Source organism: Leptosomus discolor, chromosome 20, assembly GCF_034619465.1.
Source record: "Leptosomus discolor isolate bLepDis1 chromosome 20, bLepDis1.hap2, whole genome shotgun sequence".
Classification (NCBI taxonomy): domain Eukaryota; kingdom Metazoa; phylum Chordata; class Aves; order Leptosomiformes; family Leptosomidae; genus Leptosomus; species Leptosomus discolor.
Window position 1 is genome coordinate 7495516 of NC_141410.1, and position 21710 is coordinate 7517225.

The 21710-nt window shown below is 49.8% G+C and overlaps 1 protein-coding gene across 2 annotated transcripts in view; it reads left to right on the forward strand.

Moving 5' to 3' along the window:
• Positions 1-531: 531 nt before the first annotated feature.
• SAMD11 (sterile alpha motif domain containing 11) overlaps positions 532-21710 on the forward strand; it is a 123806-nt gene continuing 102627 nt past the window's right edge. For both annotated transcript variants that reach the window (XM_086476189.1, XM_086476190.1), the window contains exons 1-2: positions 532-1327; positions 2896-2987. In XM_086476189.1, coding sequence (XP_086332315.1) covers positions 532-1327; positions 2896-2987 — 888 coding nt within the window. The remainder of the gene's footprint in view (positions 1328-2895; positions 2988-21710) is intronic.

The following is a 21710-nucleotide window of genomic DNA, read 5'->3' on the forward strand; positions in this document are numbered from 1 at the left end:
CTGTGCGTGTGTGTGTGTATATATATATATACACACATAGATACATGTAATGTAATACCCTGTTTTTTAAAATTTTGCGCAGGAGTGGAAATTAAATACCAACTCGCAGTGACATAAAGCCTGCGGTGGGAGCGGGGCGAGTCTGCACTTTGCAGGTGAAGGTGGGCGGCCCCCGGGAAAACTTCTCCGCCCGGGTGTCTGGAGCCCCGCGGGCAGAGCCGGCACCGTCCGGGGGCTCCGTCCTCCCCGCGCCCGGCGGGCGCCGGCGGCGGAGGGGAGGGATCACGGAGCGGCGGCGGGGGCGCAGCGCTTAATTTTAATTATTGCATATAAATAAATAAACCAGGTGTCAGTTTAAAGGAGGGGGGGTGGTGGAGGGTGAAAGGGGGCTGGGTGGGCGGCGGGGAACCCTCCAGCCTGGTGAGAAGGTGGGTCGATCTAGGGGAATCAATAAGCTTTTTTTTTTTTTTTTTTTTTTTTTTTTTTTTTTTAAACCAAAATAATGTCTACGGCAGCAGAGACCTCTCCGAGATGTCAGGTATTAGTCCGGAGGGGCAGATCTGCGAGCCACACAGCAGCTCCCGGGTCTACGGTACATTAGCCTCTCCGTGGGAGAGGGATCCCAGACAGCTCTGCTGGGGAGCCAGCCCAGGAGATTTGTTAGCGGGCTGCTCCGGGGGATACCAGCCACCTCCGGCACCCGAGCGCCAAAGGTGCTTGTGTTGCTGCTGCTGCTGCTGCTGGCGCATTTCATCCAAACTCCAGCCAGAGCGGGGGCAAGTTGAACCGGAGACGTTAGAGCCACTGTGCTTTGGAGAGACGAGGGCGCACGGGGAGCGCAGCAGCACCATGCCTGCTATCAAGAAGGAGCGACTTGACAGGGAAGAGATGGCCCTGGCAGCTTTTAACCAGCCCATGGAAACCTTACCTGACTATCTCGCCCCTCTGGCCGCCGCTGCCATTCCGGTGGTAACCCCGCACCCGCCGGCTTACGACCAGATCTTTGCCCACCGCGCGTACCTGGGCTTCCACGAGACCCACCACCCCCACCCCCACCACCCCCACCACCCCCACCACCTCCCCGAGGACCTGATGCTGGAGAGGTTTTCCTCCATCCCGGATTTCCAGCCCTTCTTTGACAACGGAGAGCCTTGCATCGAGGTGGAGTGCGGGGAGAACAAGGCGCTGCTCTACATCAATAAGTTGTGCCAGGGGAGCAAAGGACCCTCTATCCGGTACCGGGGAGAGTGGCTCACCCCCAACGAGTTCCAGTTTGTCAGCGGCAGGGAGACGGCCAAGGACTGGAAGCGCAGCATCAGGCACAAAGGTAAAGGCAACCGCTCGCCACTCGGCTTGTGCCGGGGTCCCCGCGCTGCTCTGCTCTGCCTCAGCATCCTCCCTCTCGCCCCCCGGTGCTCCGGGAGCAGGAGCCGAGGGGGGGAGGCTTACCGCCTATTAGCCTTCGCACGGGGGGGAGAGCTCAAGGACCTGATCTCCTGCGGCCGTGCCCCCCTCCCCCGCGCACCCCCGGTCCCTCTTCTACCGGATCCCTTCGCCGAGCGCCCCGGTACCGGGCTCTCCGGAGAGCGGCGAAGTTTTTCCGAGCGGTTTGGGAAACAGTCGCTTTGGGGTGGGGGAGCGGTGGTGGGGAGGGGGGGGGGGGGGTTTGGGGGGGGTCTCCTCTCCTTTGGAAAGAAGTTTCATTTCTCGCGGGCAGCGCTTTGACCACCAGGCAAACCGCGGGGAGGGGGGGGGGGGGGGGGGGCGGGTCGGCGCCGCTCCGCGCCCCGCGGCTCTCCTCCGCGGGGGGCGGCCGCCCGCCCGTGCGCACCGGCGGCGGGGAGAGCGGCGGCGGCGCCGCGGGGAGCGGCAGTGCGCGGCCCCGTCGCGCCGGGCGAGGACAGGCACCGGCGGGGTGGCGGGCGGGGCGGAGGGGGGGGGGGGGGGGAGTGTGGGGGGGTGTTCCCCTCGCAGCTGGGTGGTGCGGGACCTCCGCGGCGCTGGCGGCTGCTGACGGGAGCCTGCCCTGCCTCCCCTCCCCTCCCGCCCGCGGTGCAGCCCGAGCCAGCGCCGCAGTCCCGGCACCGGGGCTGGCGCGGCGGAGCTGCGGGTGCCGGCGGCAGGTGGAGAGCGGGGAGGCGGCTGGCCCTGCGGGGGGGGGGGGGGGGGGGGGGCGGAGGCCGGGGATGGGGGGGAGGAGATGCGACACGTAACGAGCCGAGAGCTGGAGGTGTCAGCCCGGGGGTCTGAGGAGCGATTAGGAGGTGACTGACACCTCGCCTTGTTTATCGATCGCCAGAGAAAAAAAGGGGAATCACTTCGGGGGCCGCGCTAATTGTCATTACTCCGCTCATCTCTCCTGTTTCTTTTATTACCGGGCTCCTGGCTGCCTGCGGGAAATCTCAATTCCTCTGGGGTGAGTCAGGAGGACGGAGGTGAAACGGCGGGAGGCGCCGAGGGGGGCTGCCCCGCTCGCACGGCCGGTCCCGTGTCGTGTCCCCCCCGCCCCCGGTGCGGGGCTGGCGGCGCGCAGGCTGCGGGGCTCCGGGGGCGCCTCCCGGCTCGGCTCCCTCCGGGCTGCGGGAGCGATGGGGCCGAGGTTAGGCAGGGGCTAAGGAGGGCTGCGCCGGTGCTGCTTTCCACGGGTCTGTGCAGGGGAGAAAGTGCGATGGAGGGGCGGGGGGGTGTGGGTGGGTGCTGGCCGGCCGGCCAGGGGAGGGGTGTTTGTATGGAAGGGGACCCGTGCTCTCCCCCCCCCCCCCCCCCCCCCCCCCCCCCCCGTGCTCTCCCCCCCCCCCCCCCCCCCCCCCCCTTCGTAAATACTTTCCTTTTATAAAGGTGCTGATCCTTTTTCTTCCTCCTTTTTTTTTTTTTTTTTTTCTCCTGTGCATCCAGGGAAAAGTTTGAAGACTCTTATGTCCAAAGGAATCTTACAGGTACATCCTCCAATCTGTGATTGCCCTGGGTGTCGAATTTCGTCTCCAGTGGTAAGATTATTGTTAAACTATGTGCTTTAGTTAAGACATCTCCCCTCTCCTCCGCCTCCTTCCCTTGAAAAAATCCCTTTGCTTCTGTGATCATGAAACCGTGATCTCTGAGAGCTAGGAGCTGTCAGTCATGAGTCTTTGCCAGAGCACTGCTTGCACGGCGAGCGTACCTGCAGTCGAGTTAAAGGCTAGCAGGAGAGGAGCTGGCGACAGAGCAGGTGGGAAGAGCAGTGTCTGACCTAAAGGATGCGACACCCAGTGCGGTTGTGTAAGGTTTTCAGGGGGAGCTGTCTATACGCCAAGGGCAAGTCATGCAGCAGCCTCTTCCCTGTTCGCACCCCTTCGTTTTTGTGTATTGCGCAGAGGTGTAAAATGGCTCAATAAAGCAAAAGGGAATTACAGTTGCACCCACGTGTTAGATCAGAACAGCCACAGTTTAAAAACCATTAGTGAATTTTGTTAGGTAAACTGAAGGAGGAACAAGCTCATCTTAAACTTTTACAACACTGATGTCATAGATCACAGTTACTGCTTTTGTAGATCTTTTCCCAGCTTCGGAGTTCCTTGTGTTTTCTGCTGTCTGCCTTTATCCTGAGACTTTCAAAATCTCTGTATTTTCATGAAAAACATGTTGATGTTAGAAATAAGAAGCTACTGAAATCATAGTAAACTAAGGCATTAAAAACTGTTCATCATGTGTAAAAATAACCATAAAATACAATAACATCTAAAGGGGATGGCAAAGGTGTTGGTTTGTGAAACTAAAGCAGGTCTTGGTCTGTAAAAAACACTGACTGTCAGTAGCGCTGCGGAAACATGCAGCTGGGAATTTAAGTACTGTTGTCCACTGAAATCAGCCTTTTTTTTTTTTTTTTCTTTCTTTTGTCGTTTCTTTGAGATCAAATGGACAAATCTCTTTGCACATGCAGCATCTTCAGGATTCTGCATGACAGACGGAATTGTGAACGTAAATTATTTCTGCATAGTGTGTGTGTGCGTGTGTGCTTATGTATCCCAGTATACACATTCACGTGGGAAGGGGCTTAGAGCAATAACCAACAGTTCCCTAAACTGATGGGAAGGTCCCATCTCTGTGATGCGAGTCTCTTGTGTCTGCTTGGTGTGGCAGCAGTGCGCACCAACGCAGGAACTGCCTGTCGAGCTGATGAGTACCAGTTCTATTGCAGCATTGCCGTGGTGTTTCAAACCCAGCAAACCAAATAGACTGAAACCTGGCTTTTCCGACCGACTCATGTAGTTCCTCTGAGTTTACAGGGCAAAGCGTGATGCGGTGTAATAAGTTTATTCCGGTTTTGAGTTTTGCGTATGCTTTAATTATCAGTCATGTGGATCAGAGGCCAACAAGCAGTGGTCTGCAGACCAGAGGGACATGCCATGTTGCTGGTGGCGTTGAGGAGTGTCTGGCCAGATGACGCTGTCTGCTGGTCACTTTCTAGGTACCAAGTTGCCTTAGGGGGTAGCTGGAATGACACATGGCACTTTCCTAGCAGCAACGGTTTCAGTAGTCGCAGAGGGTTACTACGTGTTTACAGATGGGAAGGCAGCTCTGCATGAAACAAGTGTCTTTTAAAATAGAACTGAACTTGAGAAGTTCAGATAGAGGAAAAGAGGTTGGTGTAGTTTTGGGAAAGGAGAAATAAATCCTTCTGGACTTTAGTCCTACTGCTTCTCCAGCTGTATAAATTTGTTAGAGGGGGTTTGATGTCAGAATTTGCACTGTGAGGACAAACCCCAATGACAGTTTCTATCAGAACTCTTTCTCGGTGCTTACTGCATTTTCCGTGCTGTAATTAGAACATGCACCTGACGAAACAACGTCACATTTTGAACCTGAAATCTTTTGGTAGCGCCTTGTCATAGCTACACGCACTACGCATTCAGAACAGGTACACAAGAAGGAGCATTAAAAATGGGGCAGTTTATCTTTCCCCATTTAGTGATCACCAGTTTAAGCACCACTGGGATCAAGGGGCTGTTTGTCCTCAAAGTAGAAATGCTTTATATTTTATAGTGTAGGTAAGCAGAGACTTGCAATGCCAGGGTCCTTGTGCTGTCACCTGGGGGGTCTGGCGATGGGAGCTGCTCCCGTCAGCAGCTGCTTCCACTGATCCAAAATCAGTCCTTGGACAGCGGGAATAGGCCAGGAAAACTCAAAGCAGGAGGAATCCGCATCTTCCCCATTTGCTAACTGCAGGCAGAAAAGGAAGCGCTCCAAGGAGCCGGCCTGGCTGTTCCTTCGGGACAGGTTACCCCGGTACCCAGCCCTGCCACCCCTCTCCAGTCAGGCTGGGAACCGCGGGGGCTTTCATCAACAGCGGCGCTTGTTCTGAGGCCCGCTCTGGGTCTCTTTTGGGGTTGGGGAGAGCAGGGCTTGCTCTAGAAAGGGACTTGCATCGTGCCACAGACCCGCGTTGCGAAACCCGGCTGAGGACCCGGGGCCGAGCCCCGCACGCACACCACCCCCCCCCCCCCCCCCCGGGCCCGACTCGTTGCCGGCCGCTCCGGCTCCCCTCAATCCCACCGAGCCCGGCGGGCGGGACGCCCCCACCTCCCAGCCCCTCCATCCCCACCTCGGCGAGCACCCAAACAGCCGGGCAGCGGTCCCCGGCCCGCCGGGGCTGGCGCCGCGCCGCCCCCCCCCCCCCCCCCCCCCGCCTCCGGCCGCGGTGCCGGCAGTGCCGGGGGCGCCCCCGCGGCGGCCGGGGCGGGAAAGCGGCGCCCGGCCCCCGCCGAGCCCGGCTCCGCCGCCCCCCGCCGCCCCGTCGCAGCTCGTTTGCTGCAGCTGCAGACAGCGGCCGGCGCCGGGGCCAGCTCCGCCACCGACCGCCGGTTTCCTGCGAGGCGGAGGGGGGGGAGCAGCCGCGTCGCGCCGCCCGCCCTGGCGCCTCCTCCCCCGGGCCGCGGCCGCGGCCGCCCCCGCGCCGGCAGCCATCAATCAGCGGCGGGGCCGGGCGGGGGGAAGGCAGGGGGATGCAGGAGGGCCCCGCGGGGTCGTTCCGAGCCGGGGGACGCACACGCACACCCCCCCCCCCCCCCGGGAGATGGGGGGGGTGCAGGAGGGTCCCTCCTGGCCTGGCGGAGGGTGCGCTGGGGGGATTTGGGGGCTGGGAGGGCGCAGCGCGGCGGGTCGGCATAGCCAGGCTGCGGCGGGGGAGCGGGGCCTGCGGGGTGCAGCGGGGGCTGCTTTTTTGTTTTTCCGCCAGCTCTGCTGCGATGGGGAATGGGGCAGGGTGGGCTCACCCCGTGCCCTTCTGGAGAGCGTGGCTCCGGTTTCCCCATCGCCTTTGCTGTGCTCCCTAGCCTTTGTACCCATCAGGTCTGGAGGGCACAGGTCTCAGGCCCTTCAGTTTTTTGGAGGCACGGGATGCCAGGCGTTCTCAAAGTTGTCAGATGTGAACAGGGATCTTCCCCCATATTTGTACTTGCCGGTTCTGGGCAGACGCGGTTCATCTTGCTTGGAGCCCTGCATGGATTCCAGTCTATTCTGGTGAAACCCGTTCACTACAGGGTTCTGTCTGTCCCCATCAAACTTCCCTCTGTGCTCCAAATGCCACTCACGCGTTCTCTGCATCTCCACTTTCAAACCCACAGCCGGGACTGGTCTTGGAAAGTGTGCTCACTGGCAGTGGTCTGATGAGCCAGCGGGAGGGCGAAACCTAATGGTCTTGAGAACAGCACTGAAGTCTTTATTGCTAAACCAAGATAGCTTGGATTTGCCAAGTCCAGCATTGCCTGTCCCATGTAACAGAGGAAAGGCATTCCTTACCATAGAGATTGTTTCCCTTATCAGACACGGTGACCCTTACTGTATTTTTCATGCTTGTAGTGCTGCCTCTGAAAGCGTGTTGGGACTGGACATTGGCTGCTCCTCATCCTCGTTTCCCATCTTTTCTTGGACAGGGTGTCTGTTTGACAGGTAGCCCACGTTGGAGTTTGAGGCTCGGGTCACAGGTAAAGAAGGAAAGGCAAGCTTTCTAAAAGCCATTGTCTTATGGCCATATTCAAACAAAACAAGAAGTGCCGTAGAATTACTTAATTTTTTTTACCCCATCTCCTTCGTTGCACGTCAGGACCCAGGGGAACTGTGCATACCTTGGTCAATGACAAGGGTAATTCATTTGCTTGCTGGGCTGTGTTTTGCTCTTGATTTGATTTATAGTGATTCTTTTTATTTGCTTCTTTTTGCTTTTCATCGTTATTGTTGTTGTTTTCCTTTGATGCCCCTGAGGATAAGGCATTAGTCCAAGACTTTGCCAAGGATGGAAAAAGTAACTGTCTGCTCGCTTGAAAAACTGAACGCCAGTAACCGGCAAAATCTGTTATTTAGCCCTTAGATTTCTGAGCATTCTCCTGTCTCCCTGTTTCAGAGGTGCAGGGGTGGAAGGCAGCTGGGCATCTCCCCCAAAGCGTGGCTTTGTGTGACTTGTGCTGTTGGGTTCTGGGAGCAGCTCCAGTCGCTGCCCATCCCCAGTGATGCCCTCCAGGCCACCGGGCTGCTCCGCAGTTTGCCTGGAAAGCTGGGACCAGAGCTGCACAGGGGGAAAGAAGGGAGATCCCTGGGCTACTGAGTAGATCCATGTTGTGGGATCCAAATTCGGAGGCTGGCCCAAAAAGGAGTCTCCCACACTGGACATGAGTCTTTCAAGAGAACTTTCCTATGAGAAGAGGACTTTGCCTGCTGGAAAAGTGAGTTGGCTGCCTGTGGAGGTAGGATTAAGTCTGAAATTTTACTTCTAACTGAATAAATTAGATTTAGGTTCCTTTCTGAGCTGCTGTGGGCTTCAGGATTGGAGCTGGAGAATCATGGGGTTTATGTGAAGGGGACTGTGTTCATAACTTTGTGTTCGTGTCTCTGGGGGCTGGCTGCCTTATGAATGTGGAAAAAGCCCCTCTGTAAAGCAGACTTATAAACCTTTTTATCCCCCCAAGGTCTTTGGCACAGTCTGTTGGTTTTTTATTTGTGGTTTCATGCTGATTTGGATTGTTGCTTTTAAACCAGCACATTTTAGTTTAGGTTAGCGTTTGTTGGAGGTTTTTGAGTCTATTGGGTTTTTTTGTTTGTGGGTTTGTTTTTGGTCGTTGTTATGTTTTGGTTTTTAATGGACTTGACTCGGGTGATTTTTAGAGTGTGTGTGTGGCACTGCAAACTTGTGAGTTAAACTTGAACACTTAACAAAAGTTTATTCACTATCTGTCAGACATCACCTTTATAAACTGGATGTAAGGTATGTTGTGCTCTTAAGTGGGATGAGAGACTCACGAGACTCACGCATCCCATCCAGTACTGGGGAGAGGTGCTGGCTTTGAGTCCACAGCCTCCGCTGGCAGGGTTTCTAATCCGAGGGCAGTGGGAACATGCATGTCTGCTTCTGTCACGGAAGGGTCCCCAAAGTCAACTGCTCTGGGGCCGTACAGCACTTCAGAGGGCAAAACTGACAGCTTGAGATGGGAATCGGGGTGGAAATGAGAGGTGCTCCTCAGTGTGTTCTGCTTTGGGAGTTCCTCCTCATGGTCCTCAGTCTCAGCTCCTGACCAGGGCACGCTGCGATGGCACGGTGCTGTCCCCTGTCAGATTCGGAAGGTGGGTGTCGCACCAATAAAACGACTCATCGTTATTTCACGCAGAGGCAGAACAAACCCAGATCAATGGCACTAAGAGTGCCAGCACAATACTGAAGGATTTAATTTTGTGGATTATTAAATACCCTCTGGAAAGGAAAATATTAATTGGATTGCAGTCTTGTGAGTGAACAGCAGAGATGTATGAGCAGCTATGGCTTAGGAAAATAATTTTATCTTACAGTAGGTTTTGAGGAGTTCCAAGTGGGGGAGGTTTGCTATAGTGCAAGAGCTGCAGTGAAGATTTTTGCTGTTATAGTGAGCAATGGTGAGACCATGAGTGGAAAAGGTCCTGCGTCATGGAAGGACAGAGGAAGATCCACCTGTGAGTTCAGTTTAGTGTTTGGGAGCAACGGGCCAAGCTAACCCTCCCTGAAAGAGGGCGAGAGAATATTTATGCTGAGATTGGTGTGTGGGAGGGATTCTGCTTGGAGTGAGCAAATCTCCTCCTGCTGGGATTCCGTAAAGGCTGCAGAGGGAGTTTCCTGGTCCCGCAGACTTTTGTGGGGTGTTGATTCCCTGGGGGAGCCAAGACAGAGTGTCATTTCTGGCGCCGTGGCGTTACACTCTCTGGTGGGCTCAGCTGTAGGAAGAGGAGGCAGTTTCCGAGCCCTCAGCCCCTGTGGGACTGAGTTTTACACACCACGAAGTCAGCAGATGCAGGGTGGGCTTTGCAGCTAGCACTGCTTGCCTGGTGGATTGAACTGTACTCCATCAAGTCTAGAAAATCTACTGGTCTGAGGAAAAGAAAGTTAAGCATGGGAAGAAAGCTAGATAAATAAATATATAGAAGCAGGGAAAGCAACATCATCTTGTTAGTGGTGTGTCAAGGGCAGTGTAAAGGTGACAAAGGATAAGTAATTTTGCTGTCAGAATTATTTAGAGATGTCATTAAACTGCTTAGGGCTGTCTCTACTGCTTCAGGGCACAGACACCTGGTTTTAATTTGCAGTGGTCTCTGTCCAGACTCGCTGGCCTTATTCAAAGGGATCTGTGCTGCTTCGGAGCCTGGTGGCAAATGTCTTTAGTGAACATGGGATCTACATGGCGGAGGTGACTTAAAGGATCAGAATTAACTCCCCTGTAAACTGTTCATTATTTGTTTTCTTGAGGTTTGAAACTATCACCTAGCTCAAGTTTGCAGAGACGATGAACTTCACAGATTGCTTGTTCTGGTTCAGGTATGGGACAGGGAGAACAGAGCAGCAGCTTCCTATTGGCCCTAGATGTCGGAAAAGGGATCCACTCTTTTAATGAAGTAATGCTTGGTCAGAATTTTATGCGTGCAACATCACTTTGTTTTGTCTATATTTTTTCCCCCTGTTTTTCTATCTTTTGTTTGTTTGGTTTTGTGGGTTTTTTTTGTTGTGTTCCCCCCTCTGATTCTCCTGTGCATGGTCTGTTTCCTTTATTTGGAAAACATCTCGCTACAGAGCAGATCTTGTTTGGCATCTGTGCCCTCTTCTGTCCCTTCTTCCTTCCCCATAGTGAAATGCATCATCTTGACGTACTCAGCAGCTGAAGAATCACTATTCTCACCATTTCAGGGCTTTTTTCTCTTAGGAGATGCTCACCTTCCTCACTCCTGGTAGATGTCAGTGAAAACCTCATTATAGGGCTCTGTCCCCCAAAGTTGTGTTTTCCAGTTGAGGGCAGTGAAAGACATCTCCTGAAGAGTTACTTATTGTTGCAGGAATCATGTGCAATTTCATAAATAAAACTGGGAACATCTTTAGCACCTCTGCTTTGCCCTCATGTTGCTCTTGTGTGAAGGTAGGTGATCTGTGTGTACCACCTCCACTGTTGGAGCAATGCATTTCCTTTCTTTTCTTTTTGGCTCTGTTATTTTAAGAAAACCAGTGAGAACAGAGAGGAGATTACACATTCCCCTGGGTCACAAATACAATCTGGTATGGGATTTTCTTGTAACGTGACTGAGAATGGGGAGGGATGGATGGAGGGAATTCCCAAGCATGGAAAGAAAGGTTCTTGCTCATTTGTTTTACCTCTAGTCAATATGGAACTTTTAGCTTTTACTGATTTCACTTTATTTTGTACATGCATACAGAGCCACAGAATCTGGGAATACTGTCAAGCCCAAATTTGCCCTGTTCTTTGATTAACTGTGTGGAAATATTCCTGCACGTCAAATCCCTCATTTTAAGATGTCAAGGTAGCTTCACTCAGCGTGCAAAGTAGGCTTCTGTAATCTTTTACACCTCCAGCTAGCATTCGCCAGCAAGCCAGGTCATTGCAGGCAGCCTCCCCTTGGTGTAAGGGCACAGACATGAGCAGAGGCTCTTGTCCCCATGGCTGCTGTCCCGTGGCATTAGACTAGGGGCTCGTACAAACAGCCTTGCTTTTCCAGTGGGGTGCTTGCCAGAAAAAGGCGGTGTTGGTCTGTGTGTGTGCTGCTGCCGCGGGTTTTGCTGGTGGAGGTGTCCTGTGCGTTTGGCTGAAGTTGCTGCGTTTGCCAGCGCACACCGGAGCTCAGCTCTTGGGAAGCGGTGGAGGGGCAAGAGGCCGTGTTGCGCCTCCGTGCGACCTGACGGCAGTTGTCTGTGAGCGAGTTCTGCACTGATGCCCCCTCATGTGAAAAACCCCGAGCCTTGATGTGGCCTTTCGTTTTATCACATTGTAAAATGGAAAAAACCCAAACCCCTTGGTAGTAAGGTGTAATCAACTTTTCTAAGAGTAGCAGCATCTTCTGCCTTAAGGTGTGAGGGGATGGGCAGTCCCCGTTACTTCTCACATTGTGCCAATCAGTTAGGAAGGTAGAACTTTTTTGAATGGTTTCCAGAGAATTAAGAAGCAGGAAAACTTGAGAGCTTTTGGTGGTAGAAGAGACACTTGACAGACTTTTGGTCTAGAAAATACATCTTCTGAAATATTTCTAATGATGACACTGCAACAGAGTTGTGTGTTTGCTTGCAGTTGATCCCCACTTTGGTGCTGGGAGGTATGATTGTTTCAGGTAGTTTAAAAAGCAGCTCTGGGATTTTAAACAGCTTCAGTTAACTTGGGCCTCTTAATCACCATAGCTCTTAGTATAAAACTTCTCACATTCTTTTGAAAGCAAGCAGACCACTTTGCCAGAGTACTTCGCTGTCTATGAGTGTCTTACCCCTAGGAGCTCGTATTTATCACCGAGTCTCTGGGGCCTTGCTAATTCAGAGTTATGAGTAGATTCCAGGCCAGTGGTAGCTGCTGTTCTGCCTATCTCTACCCATCAAATTGCAAAAACTCCCTTGTAACCCCATCCTTTCTTTTTATCTGGAGATGAATGTGATAGGTGGTACTCAGCTCGGTTGAAGCTGTTGAAGCTGCTTTTGCTGTGTTGCTAGGGTAACCGGAGATAGCCCCTGAAGACAGGAAAGGGCAAGCATTCCTTTCTGCTACAGTCTGGAGCATCAGTGATTGAATGAGATTAGGTAGAATTAGATAATCCTGAAATTCACAGCGATTTGACGCCAGACCTTTATTAAATAAGTAAAAGTACCAGCCCTTATAGTAAAAATGAATTATTTTAGATCAATAACTTTTCCCACCATTCGTCACAGCTTATGATTCTTGAGATCTCTTTTTCTGTGACATGGGGTGAACCACACAAACACACCTTCCCCCCCCACCCCCGAGGGGACTATGATATCAATTCCTCTTTTATTTCCCCCTTGTGATTCACCCACTTAACCGTAAAGTACTTACAAAGGAAGGCACTACAAGATTCTTCAGTGATGGTTCAATGAACTAGAGTTTACAATAGTAGTGTTACTTAAAAATGGAACACCATTAGTCTTAAGTATTGTAGTGTTTTAGGGTCAGTTAAAAGAAAAAAAGAAAGAAAATAAGTTGCATGTTGTGAATGGCTGGGTAGTTTTTTGTTCCTTGTGCATTCAGTGCCTAAAACTGTTGGGACCTCATCCATGCCTGGCGTGTTCCTGCTTAGCTGCGAGAAAATTGATAACATCATATTCTGATCTGCAGTCAATGTGGGTTAAAATAAACATGGCAGTGTGAATGCAGGATTGGACTTTGATCACAATCAGTCTGGGTTCACATCAGTTTAACTCTGTTGACTTCTTTTTCATCTTTAGACCGGCATGGCTTGCATCAAAATTTCGTGTGCATCAGAAGACACCTAGCAGAGCACAGAAAATTTGCTGTGTTCTGGCCCTCAAGCAATTTTGTTTCTTTTCAAGCTAAATTGGCTCTTTCAGAGCAGAGGGCTGGTTTATTTATTTTTTTTTGGTGGTGGTGCAGCTCCGAACAGCACTGCTGGGGTTCAGATCTTTACCCCACAACAGAAGCAAGATGATTTCCAGCTTGTGATCGAGTTTTTCACCTGTCCTGCTGTTCACTGGCTGTGGCTGCCTTGGGGAACGAAGCTGCAGGTGTACGTAGAGTGGGTGAAGCAGAGGAGCCGTTGCTGTTGTACTGGAAGAGCAGGAAATACTGTCTGAAAGGAAGTGACCCAGGCGGTCACGTTTGCTGCAGGTGGCAGCTTCAACTGGGATAATCATACTCTGTTGCCCAGAGATCTGCCCCACATGACCCCTGTCCAGCTTTGGGCTGATCCAAGATGTAAACCGGGGAAGAATCTGGCTTCGAAACGTTAGTAGCAGTGCAGTAAAGACCACTCGTGAGTTCAGTGCCTAACAAAGTCTAGGTATCAGTTGCTTCAGTGATTTCCCATGTTTGGAGACCAGCCTCCAGCTGGGGAGGTCTCTTGGCACTGAAAATCAGTTGGAAATGGACACAGCGCAGAGTTCTTTGTGGTGAGGACTGCACTCCAGCTTTAAATTGTTTGAATGTTTTAAATTGTACTCCAGAGAAGTTGCTCTTAATTTTTGTGAACTCTTTAATGTCATCTCAGTGCACGATTCTTTTTCTAAAGGCTTGTTCTCTGTCTGGATGGAGCTGGCTGGCACTGAAGAGCGTAGTGAACTTGGGTACTTGGGGCTCTTCTGTGGATTGGCATTGGGGGAGCATATGAGATGGCTGCTAAGCCTGCGCTTCCGTGGCAAAGCACAGGGCATTTGGAGAGGAAGATTAAATGCCACCCAATATAACAGACGTCAGGTTTTGAGATGTCAGTTGGCAGCAGTCCTCCTGCCTGTTCCTATGGAGAGGCATCTAAAGCCAAAACATAATTATGCAAACTCAGTGTTTCATTAAGAAAACCTGATTTATAACTTCAGAATTAAACCTGTAGCCTGCACTTCAGGATAATGGTCCTGCATATACTGGCTCTGGTCACTTGTGGAGTAGAGGAGTGAATGCTGTGGGCTGGGGTCAGGTGTCCAGGCCTGTGCCCTGTCCTTGCTGAGGATAACCCACATTGCTTTCTTCAACCTTTGTTTTCAAATGCAGCTTCTTCTTTGGGATGTTTAACTTGGCTTACCCAGAAACATACTTTCTCAGGGCCCACGTGCCTTTTATTCCCTTTCAGATCAGAAATCTGTGCAGAGTTTGGTGCCTTTGCACAGCCTTTGTGAACGTAGATGCAAACCTTTCCGTGATTCAGCTTCCCCATAGACTGGCTGGGGAGAGCACCTCTGGTATTGCATGTGGAAATTGAAATATTTAGATTCATGGGTTAAAAGGGCAAGAGACTACTGTTAGCATCAGGACTGAGTTCTTGCACTATAAGAAGCAATAGGACTTCCCCAAACTAGTTCCTGTTGATGGTGACTTGTCTTGGTACTTTCTTTTTAAGGAAAGGTTCTTTCGATTAAATGCCCTGGTGCTGTCCTGCCTTGATCCTAATAAATTGTTTCAGTGGGTACCTACTCCTCTCGCTTTTTAGGAAACGAAGATGATACTGCTAGTTTGAATTTGTTCGGTGTCACACTCCTGCCACTTGGTCTCCTTAGCCTTGTGTGTCGCTCTTTGGAAGTAGCCACAGACCATTATCAAGAAACCTTTCTGCGTTCTCCTTAGTGAGTTGAATAGAGTGAGGCCCTGCGGTCTCTCCACGTAATGAGGCAATCCCAAATCTTTAATCATCTGCATGACTCTTCTGCAAAACCCTGACACCACATAGCAGCGTCCAGCTGTTGGCACTGTCTTCAGGTAATGTCTAGCATAGATATCGACACACACTGTAATCTCCTTGCTCCGATGACTACTCTGGCATCTATGTCCACCCTATTGGTATGGCTAGGGCATTGCCTGTGAGAAACCTCTTCACCTGATTCCCATCCTGACCCTTGCACCCTTTTCAGAGTCAGTTTTTCCTGGGATAATATTCCCTGCTTTTAAAATGCCAGCTTCACCCACTAGCCCACACTATTTTGTGTCCATGACCCAGGGGTTTCCTTACTTGCCGTTAACTCGCACATTCTCTGTGTTAGCCATCAGCAATGACGCTTTGTTTTCCTCTAGGTCATCGATAAAAATATTAGGAGAACTGGCTACATGCTTATATTCTGACGTCTTTTAATCACCTTTTAATCCCTTTAATCTGTGCCATGTAGGCTTGTAATACTGCAGTTTCTCATTCAAAAAGTTACGTGGTGTGAGATCAAATAACTTGCAGAAATCTACGCACGTTACACTAGCACTATTGTCTCAGCAAAAAAGATATATTAGTTTAACATCTTTTCCATTAACAAGCTTTAATTTGAATAAATTATATCACCCTCCTTTAATTTATTATTACTTGTCCGGTTTCCTCTATTTCATTGTTTCTCCTGGGGGTTATAAAATTACTTGGATTATTCTGCTTGTGCTTAGGCTTTTTAAGATACAGGCACAGTGCTATGTTTTCCCATTTACCTTGTATTTCCTCATTGTTCTGAGGCTCTTTAAAAATCCCCGTTAAAACGCCTAAAGAACTTCTCTGGCAAACTGTTCTGAAGCTCGTTGAGGTCAAGTTATCTAAATCTGCTGATATAAAACTATAAAACTTCAGAAGTTTCTGTTTGGAAACCTCCTAATTCACTGGTGGAATGAAAAGTGTTTCATTTTCATACCGTTAGACCTCGCTTGTTCTCCCAGGGCAGAAGTGAAATATTTACTGAACGTTCTTATTTTTTCAGCATTTCTGACAGTTCTACCATTCCCATCTAGTAATGGACTGAAACCATTATTACCTCTTGTCCCTAATAAGCCAGTGGTTACAAACCAGTTTGGAGTTCTCCAATGAATGAAGGCGTTATTAAAATTACACGTGCAATTATTTAAGATTAGGATCTTTATAATGGGTGGGGAAGGACAGGCCTTCACCACTACAAAGGCCCTTTACCGCATATTAGGCTGATGAAATGTCCAACTGCCTTAAAGTCTGTTACTCCTTAGTATTGGCTTTATGTCTCCAGTGGGATTTCTGCCTTTTTACCTCCCGTTGTTCAGCGCTGGTTTAATCGGAAGCCTGGCGTGTGGATCAGCTGGTGGTGCATTAGGCCTCTGTGAAGAGAGGGACGCTTTCTCTTCATCTTCTCGGTGTGGTATATGCTGCTTGCCAGGCTGAGTGTTTACAGCTTGCGGGTTCAGGTAATGAATAGACGCGTTTGGCTTCAAAAAACTGGCCTCTGTGGCTTTCTCGTGAAAGCCAAGCCCTTTTCCCCCACCTAGATGCTATTCTTGCTTACGCTCTTTGTCTGTTTGCGTTTGTTTTCTCCTGAGCGTTCAGTCAGGGCTAACTGTCTGGCCACCAGACTACAAAGCACGGTGGTATTTGAGTTACCTAAAGAAGTGATCATGGTGTGTTCTGTCAAGGCTTGCGACTCCTTAAACGATCAAATCTACCTTCCTTCGATGTTTGCTTTAAATGATCTTGGAAAGGTGTCAGTACAGGGTGATACATGCAAGAGAAAAGGTGGAGGTGTAATACATCTGGAACTCTCAACTTCACTGCTTGCTGGAATAACCATTAGGAAGTAGCCTGTCATCCACCTGCCTCTTCACAAGACTTGTATTCATCTGTACAGAGAAACATCCCCAACATTGGCTTGCACTAAGATGCTGTGCTGTTAGCCTTGGCTGGCGTGAAACATCTTGGTATCCTACGAGCTGTGAAACTTGACATATGCTAAAGCAGTAACAGGAAAAGAATCTTGCCTCAACGCTTCCCTGGAATGTTCTGACAGTATTTAATCTGTCGGGGTCTACTATGTGATTCAGACTGATCCCAGTAGGCCGACGAGTTAGAATCAATAATATCCTTGATCAGCAAATAATTCTACCTTGATCAGAGAATCCTGGTAATTAAAGCTGAAAAGGATGTGTGACATCACTCGGTCTGCTCCACAGAGTGCTCTGAAACACGCTGGCATTTGTAGTGTGTGTTTCGTGGGGCTTTTGGGGCTGCTCCTGTACTACAATGTTAGCTAGGCTGTGCTTTTGAAGGAGGGCTGCGTTGTTACTGCCAGAGTGTGACCAATATTAGGTGCTGCATTATTTTCCCTCAATATGAAACCTCCTGTTTTAAAAATGGAAGAGATATTTACCTTCAGACCGCTCTTGTGTTGGCCCCAGAAGTACCTCCTCTGCTTCCCTCACCAAAAGGCATCATTCCTGGGGAGCAGATGGGATGCTCAGTCTCCAGGGCTCACTCAATCTTTACCCATCAGCTAAGACTGACCAAAAAGAGAGGCCCTGCTGTGGCAGCGCTTTGGTGTGGTTCAACAGGCCGGTCAAAAGGACCTGAATCAAGATCAACCCACCGTAACATAAGGCTACTAGGCACCTACTCGGCAGTTACCCTGGCAGTGTCACCAGACTGCGTTTGGCTGTAGATGCTGAGGTAGATCTAAGTGGCTTCCCCTTTCCTTCTTTCACCTCATCTCTTCCAGAGTTTGGAATTTGCGTAATTGGAACAACTTGTTTATTTGGAATGAAATCACATCCATGGGATTTAGCTGAGCGGCACTGGGTGCAGAGCCGAATGGGAAGGAGAAGGTGGTGAAGGAAGACACTTTCTTTTCTACAGCTCTTTCATGGTAGTTGAGAGCATTTTTGTGTTCTGTGGCATAAATTAGAGCAGCTTAGGGCTGGCTGAAGGCTTAAATGGTTTCTAAGCCAATGTGCGGGAAATGGGCTGGAGTGTGCTGTGCTGGGGTGAAGGCTGCCCTGGAGGAGTTAGTGATCAAAATGCAAAGCACACACGTGCAGCGTGTTACACACCCGTCACGTCAGGTGTGGAGAGAGGGATCTGTAAATGTCATATGCAGAAAGCCAGCGATAGTTGTTCATTGCAGATCTTTGAAAATGAGGAAATAAAGCTAGATTTTCAGTTTTTTGTGGCTATGTGAACCCATCAAACATGAATATGGCTGCTTGCCTACAAACAGATTAGTTTTTTATTGCTTTTGCCACCTCTGTGATGCTGTAAGGCCCAGCTGTACTATATATAGCGCAATAAATCTGGTTTATATCAATGCAAACTTTGATATATTTTATTAATATCTCACTCATGATTTGAATATTTAAATATGCATGGCACATGCAAACCTGTTATTTAGCTTATGCTTATTTTATTTAATTATTTTAGATTTATGGAACACCTGTCATTGGCTCCTAAGTGCCATGCAATTAATTAAAAATGCAGTCAGAAATTCAAAACTGCCTTTCTGGCCCATCTAGGTTATCCCTCTCTCTTGAACTCACCACTCCCTCCTTTCCCTAAGCAGGTCTCTTCCAGCACCATGAAGGTGCTCAGTCTGATTCCATGATAAAACACGGGGAGGACAGGGAGCTGAGCCTTACCATAGTGTGCTGCAGGTCCGTGAGCTGCAAGGCCGTGTCACAGGAGGAGAGCTTTTGAGAATCCTTCACGTGGATCCCAGTCGTGCTGTCGTAGGTGCTGTACAAACAGCGTCACTGAATTACACAGCTCCTGTCCTGGAGCTTTGGCAAACCAGGTTTATGCCTAGACACAAAAGGGAGTGCAATGCAGACTGGCTGAGGTACTCTGGGCAGCTTGTTCTCACTCTTGGCCGTTTTTTTGGTGCTGATTCTAGAGATTTCAGTAGGATTTGGCTTTACATGCTGATGTGGTTGCCAGTGCTGCAGGATCAGACCCTTTATGGAGGGGTGATCTGTGAGTGCCACAAGTTGTCACTAAAAAAGACACCGGTGGATTGAGGAAGGAGCTGTGGCCAGTGAAACTCTTTTGACTTCGTAGCATGAGCAAAGGATCTGAGCTGCGTGGAGGAGGGGACCCACTCCCGGCTGGCTCTGTGACCTTGGGCAAATGGCTGCCCTGCCCTGTGTGCTGGTCATCCCGGGTGGAAAACTGGGTGAGAAGAAAAACCTCAAGAGGCTCAGCTGGAGCCATATGATGCCTCTAAGTGAAGCCTGCCTGGGTTAACAGAGTGCAGATGATTGTACGTGGGGTGGAGGTCCAGCATCTCCTGGCCCAAACCCTTTGCTTACAGAGTTCTCCCTCTTTGTGAGCTGCTGTGGTGGCCCTTCTTTCAGGAGACTTAGAGACCTTTCCTTCTTCTTGCTGTGTACACAAAGCCATAAAGGGGAGGGTGTGGGAGTTAACGCTGCGTTAACTCCCACTGGGATACCCACAAGGTTTGGGGGGGAGTGTGCATTAGTGTGTCTCAGCTTTCCCCGGTTTCAACCTTACTGTCAGCAAAGAACTGTTAAGAAACAGTCTGAGGATCTGCTGGGGACTTTCAAGGTAGGGATAGCTTGATACAGAGGATGTGTTGGCTCCCAGTTTCTCCTGCCCTCTCTGCCCAGCCTGGCCCCCCTGCCCCCCAGACCGTGGTTGTCGGTAGAGTTCTAGAAACAGCATTATATTGGTTATTATTTTTTGGCACATCTGGCCCACGTACCCTGTAGGAATTTGGAGCCCTTTTTTGAAGTCTTGTATGTGCAAAAAGTCAGGTTCTTAGAGGTGGAAGCCAAAAGGCGCAGGGAGAGCATTTACCCAACTTGGATGAAGCAGTCTTGACCAAAGCAGCCTGAAATGTATTTGAACTAATTCTCTTTCCCTTGCTATTGCTGAATTACCTCTTAATAGGCTGCAGAGAGCTGCTGCTGCAGAGTGCAGTGTGAGCTCCCTTCCTGTTAACTAAAGGTCAAGTGTAGCCCCTTTCTGGTGCATGAGGTGACATGGCTGTTCTGAGTAATCAGTTTAAAAAATACATATGTCTCTCTTTGTGGTAGCAGAAACGCTGACTAAAATCCAGAAGGAAATAACAAAGCAGTTGCAAACATGCTTCAGAAGAAATTGTTTCACTGTATGAAATGTCCACTGTTGCATTTGCAATAAAATTAGCAAGAAGGGAAAATGCCAGGGAAATACGAGGTTAAGAAGCCGTCAAGTAGTTTTACAAGTGTTGTCTGTATTTAAACAGCAGAGATCTCGGGGTCAGGTTTGTTCCTTTGTTCTGTTTGTACAGCACCTAGCACCATGGAGTTCTGTTTGGGGACTCCTCGCTGTTGTTGCAGCCGAAGAATATATAATAATGATCTAGACAGGAGTATGTGCTGCAGCGATAGATACCTCAGTGTGCTCTTGCTCTCTCCCGGTGTGTTGGTAACTGCAGTGATAAGGATGGTGTGTACCTGCGTGAAAGGGGCTGAAAAAGCAGCACTGAAGAAAGAAACCAGTAGATGAGCTAATGGGCAAGGGAGGTGGGATACAGTTTATAGAAGACTGGGAGACATCTTCTGAAAATTAATGAGGCGTTTGAGTTTCAGCCAGAATGAGAGAGAAGTTCTGTGTTTGATTGGACAAGATCAGCTGGAGATGAGCCAGAAGACCCAGAGTTTAGTGCAGGTCCTGGAGAATCCAAGGATCTATAACAACCAGGAGAGCTACCTTCTACCTCCTCGTCACGTTCCCTGCCACCTGTACGCTGTTTTCCCTGCGGATTGGACAGGACAGAGCAGTCAGCAAACTTTGGGGGCTTGTTGCGCTTTGCTTCCTCGCAAAGATGACAGCGTATAACTCTGTTTTCAAGAGAAAGTAAGCTGTGCTCCAGCTGCAGATTGGCCTAATTGGAATAAAAACCAGTTGGTGACTCTGAGGAGGAGATAACAGGTGAGAGGCAACAGCTCAGGAGCTCATGCTACATGTTCCTGATTTAAAGAGCATATTCACTGCTTGCCTGGTTGTTCCCAGGTAAGAAAGGCAGCAACAGTGGTAGCAGCACAACAGAGCTGCCTGAAAGTAAGGCGCTCTTGTGCGGGATCCCTCCTCCAGAGGAGGTGGAGCTTTTCTAATCTCCTTCCCCTTATCCTTCTTCCAGCTGACCTCCCGGGCTCAGTAAATACCATCTCAGGAGGCTGCAGGAATCGGTGGACATTGAGTGGCCTCCCAAGGGGTCAGAATTTCTTTCCACCTAAATTCCACCTTTGCAGTCTTTGCTGAAGAATCCACAATTACTGTTAATTTAATTCTTATTTTTAAACACTCTTCCTTGCCTTTCTTTTGCTCTCCCAACTTTAAATGTGATTTCAGAGGGGATTTTTCTAGAGTTCCAGCTGGCACCCAGTGTCTAAACAAACCCAGACCTCTGCCTGTTGGAGTGCCTGGTATTGCTTTACTCTTATCTTTTTCTGTTTGGGAATGGCTCACCTGCCTGAATACAGTGCAGAGGGAGATTCAGCTGAACCTTTTGAAATGTCTGGAGGGATTTGTCCATCTGATCCCTGTTTATTTTAATAGGGCATTTAGTTCTCAAGAGCTGTCTCTCAGACCTGATCTTGTGTCTCCAGAACCAATGGGCGAAAGATTTTGCCCCTGACTTGATTAACTCTTATTTTGGCTGTGTCTCCGTGTATCCAGGAGAATTTGTGTTTGTGCGGGGTTTTGTTCTTGTTTTGTTCTTGCCTGTGCAGAGACTCCATTGTGGAGTTCAGGTGATGTTGTGCTGCACTTTGACATTTGCATTCTGCTTTTGTTTTGAGCTGGAGTGAGGGAAATCCAGAGAAATCGTTTAAATCCACCTGCAAGAGACTGCGTTCCCTTCCTGTGTGGGGGCTTTCCCTGTCAAGACTGTTGTTGAGCTGTGTTTGCATCAGGGATCCCTGTACCAGTACCGTCCCAGCACTAGATAGACTGCCACTGGGCCCTGTATCCCTGCTCGCTTTCTCTTCCCTTCATCTCTTTTCCCCTCG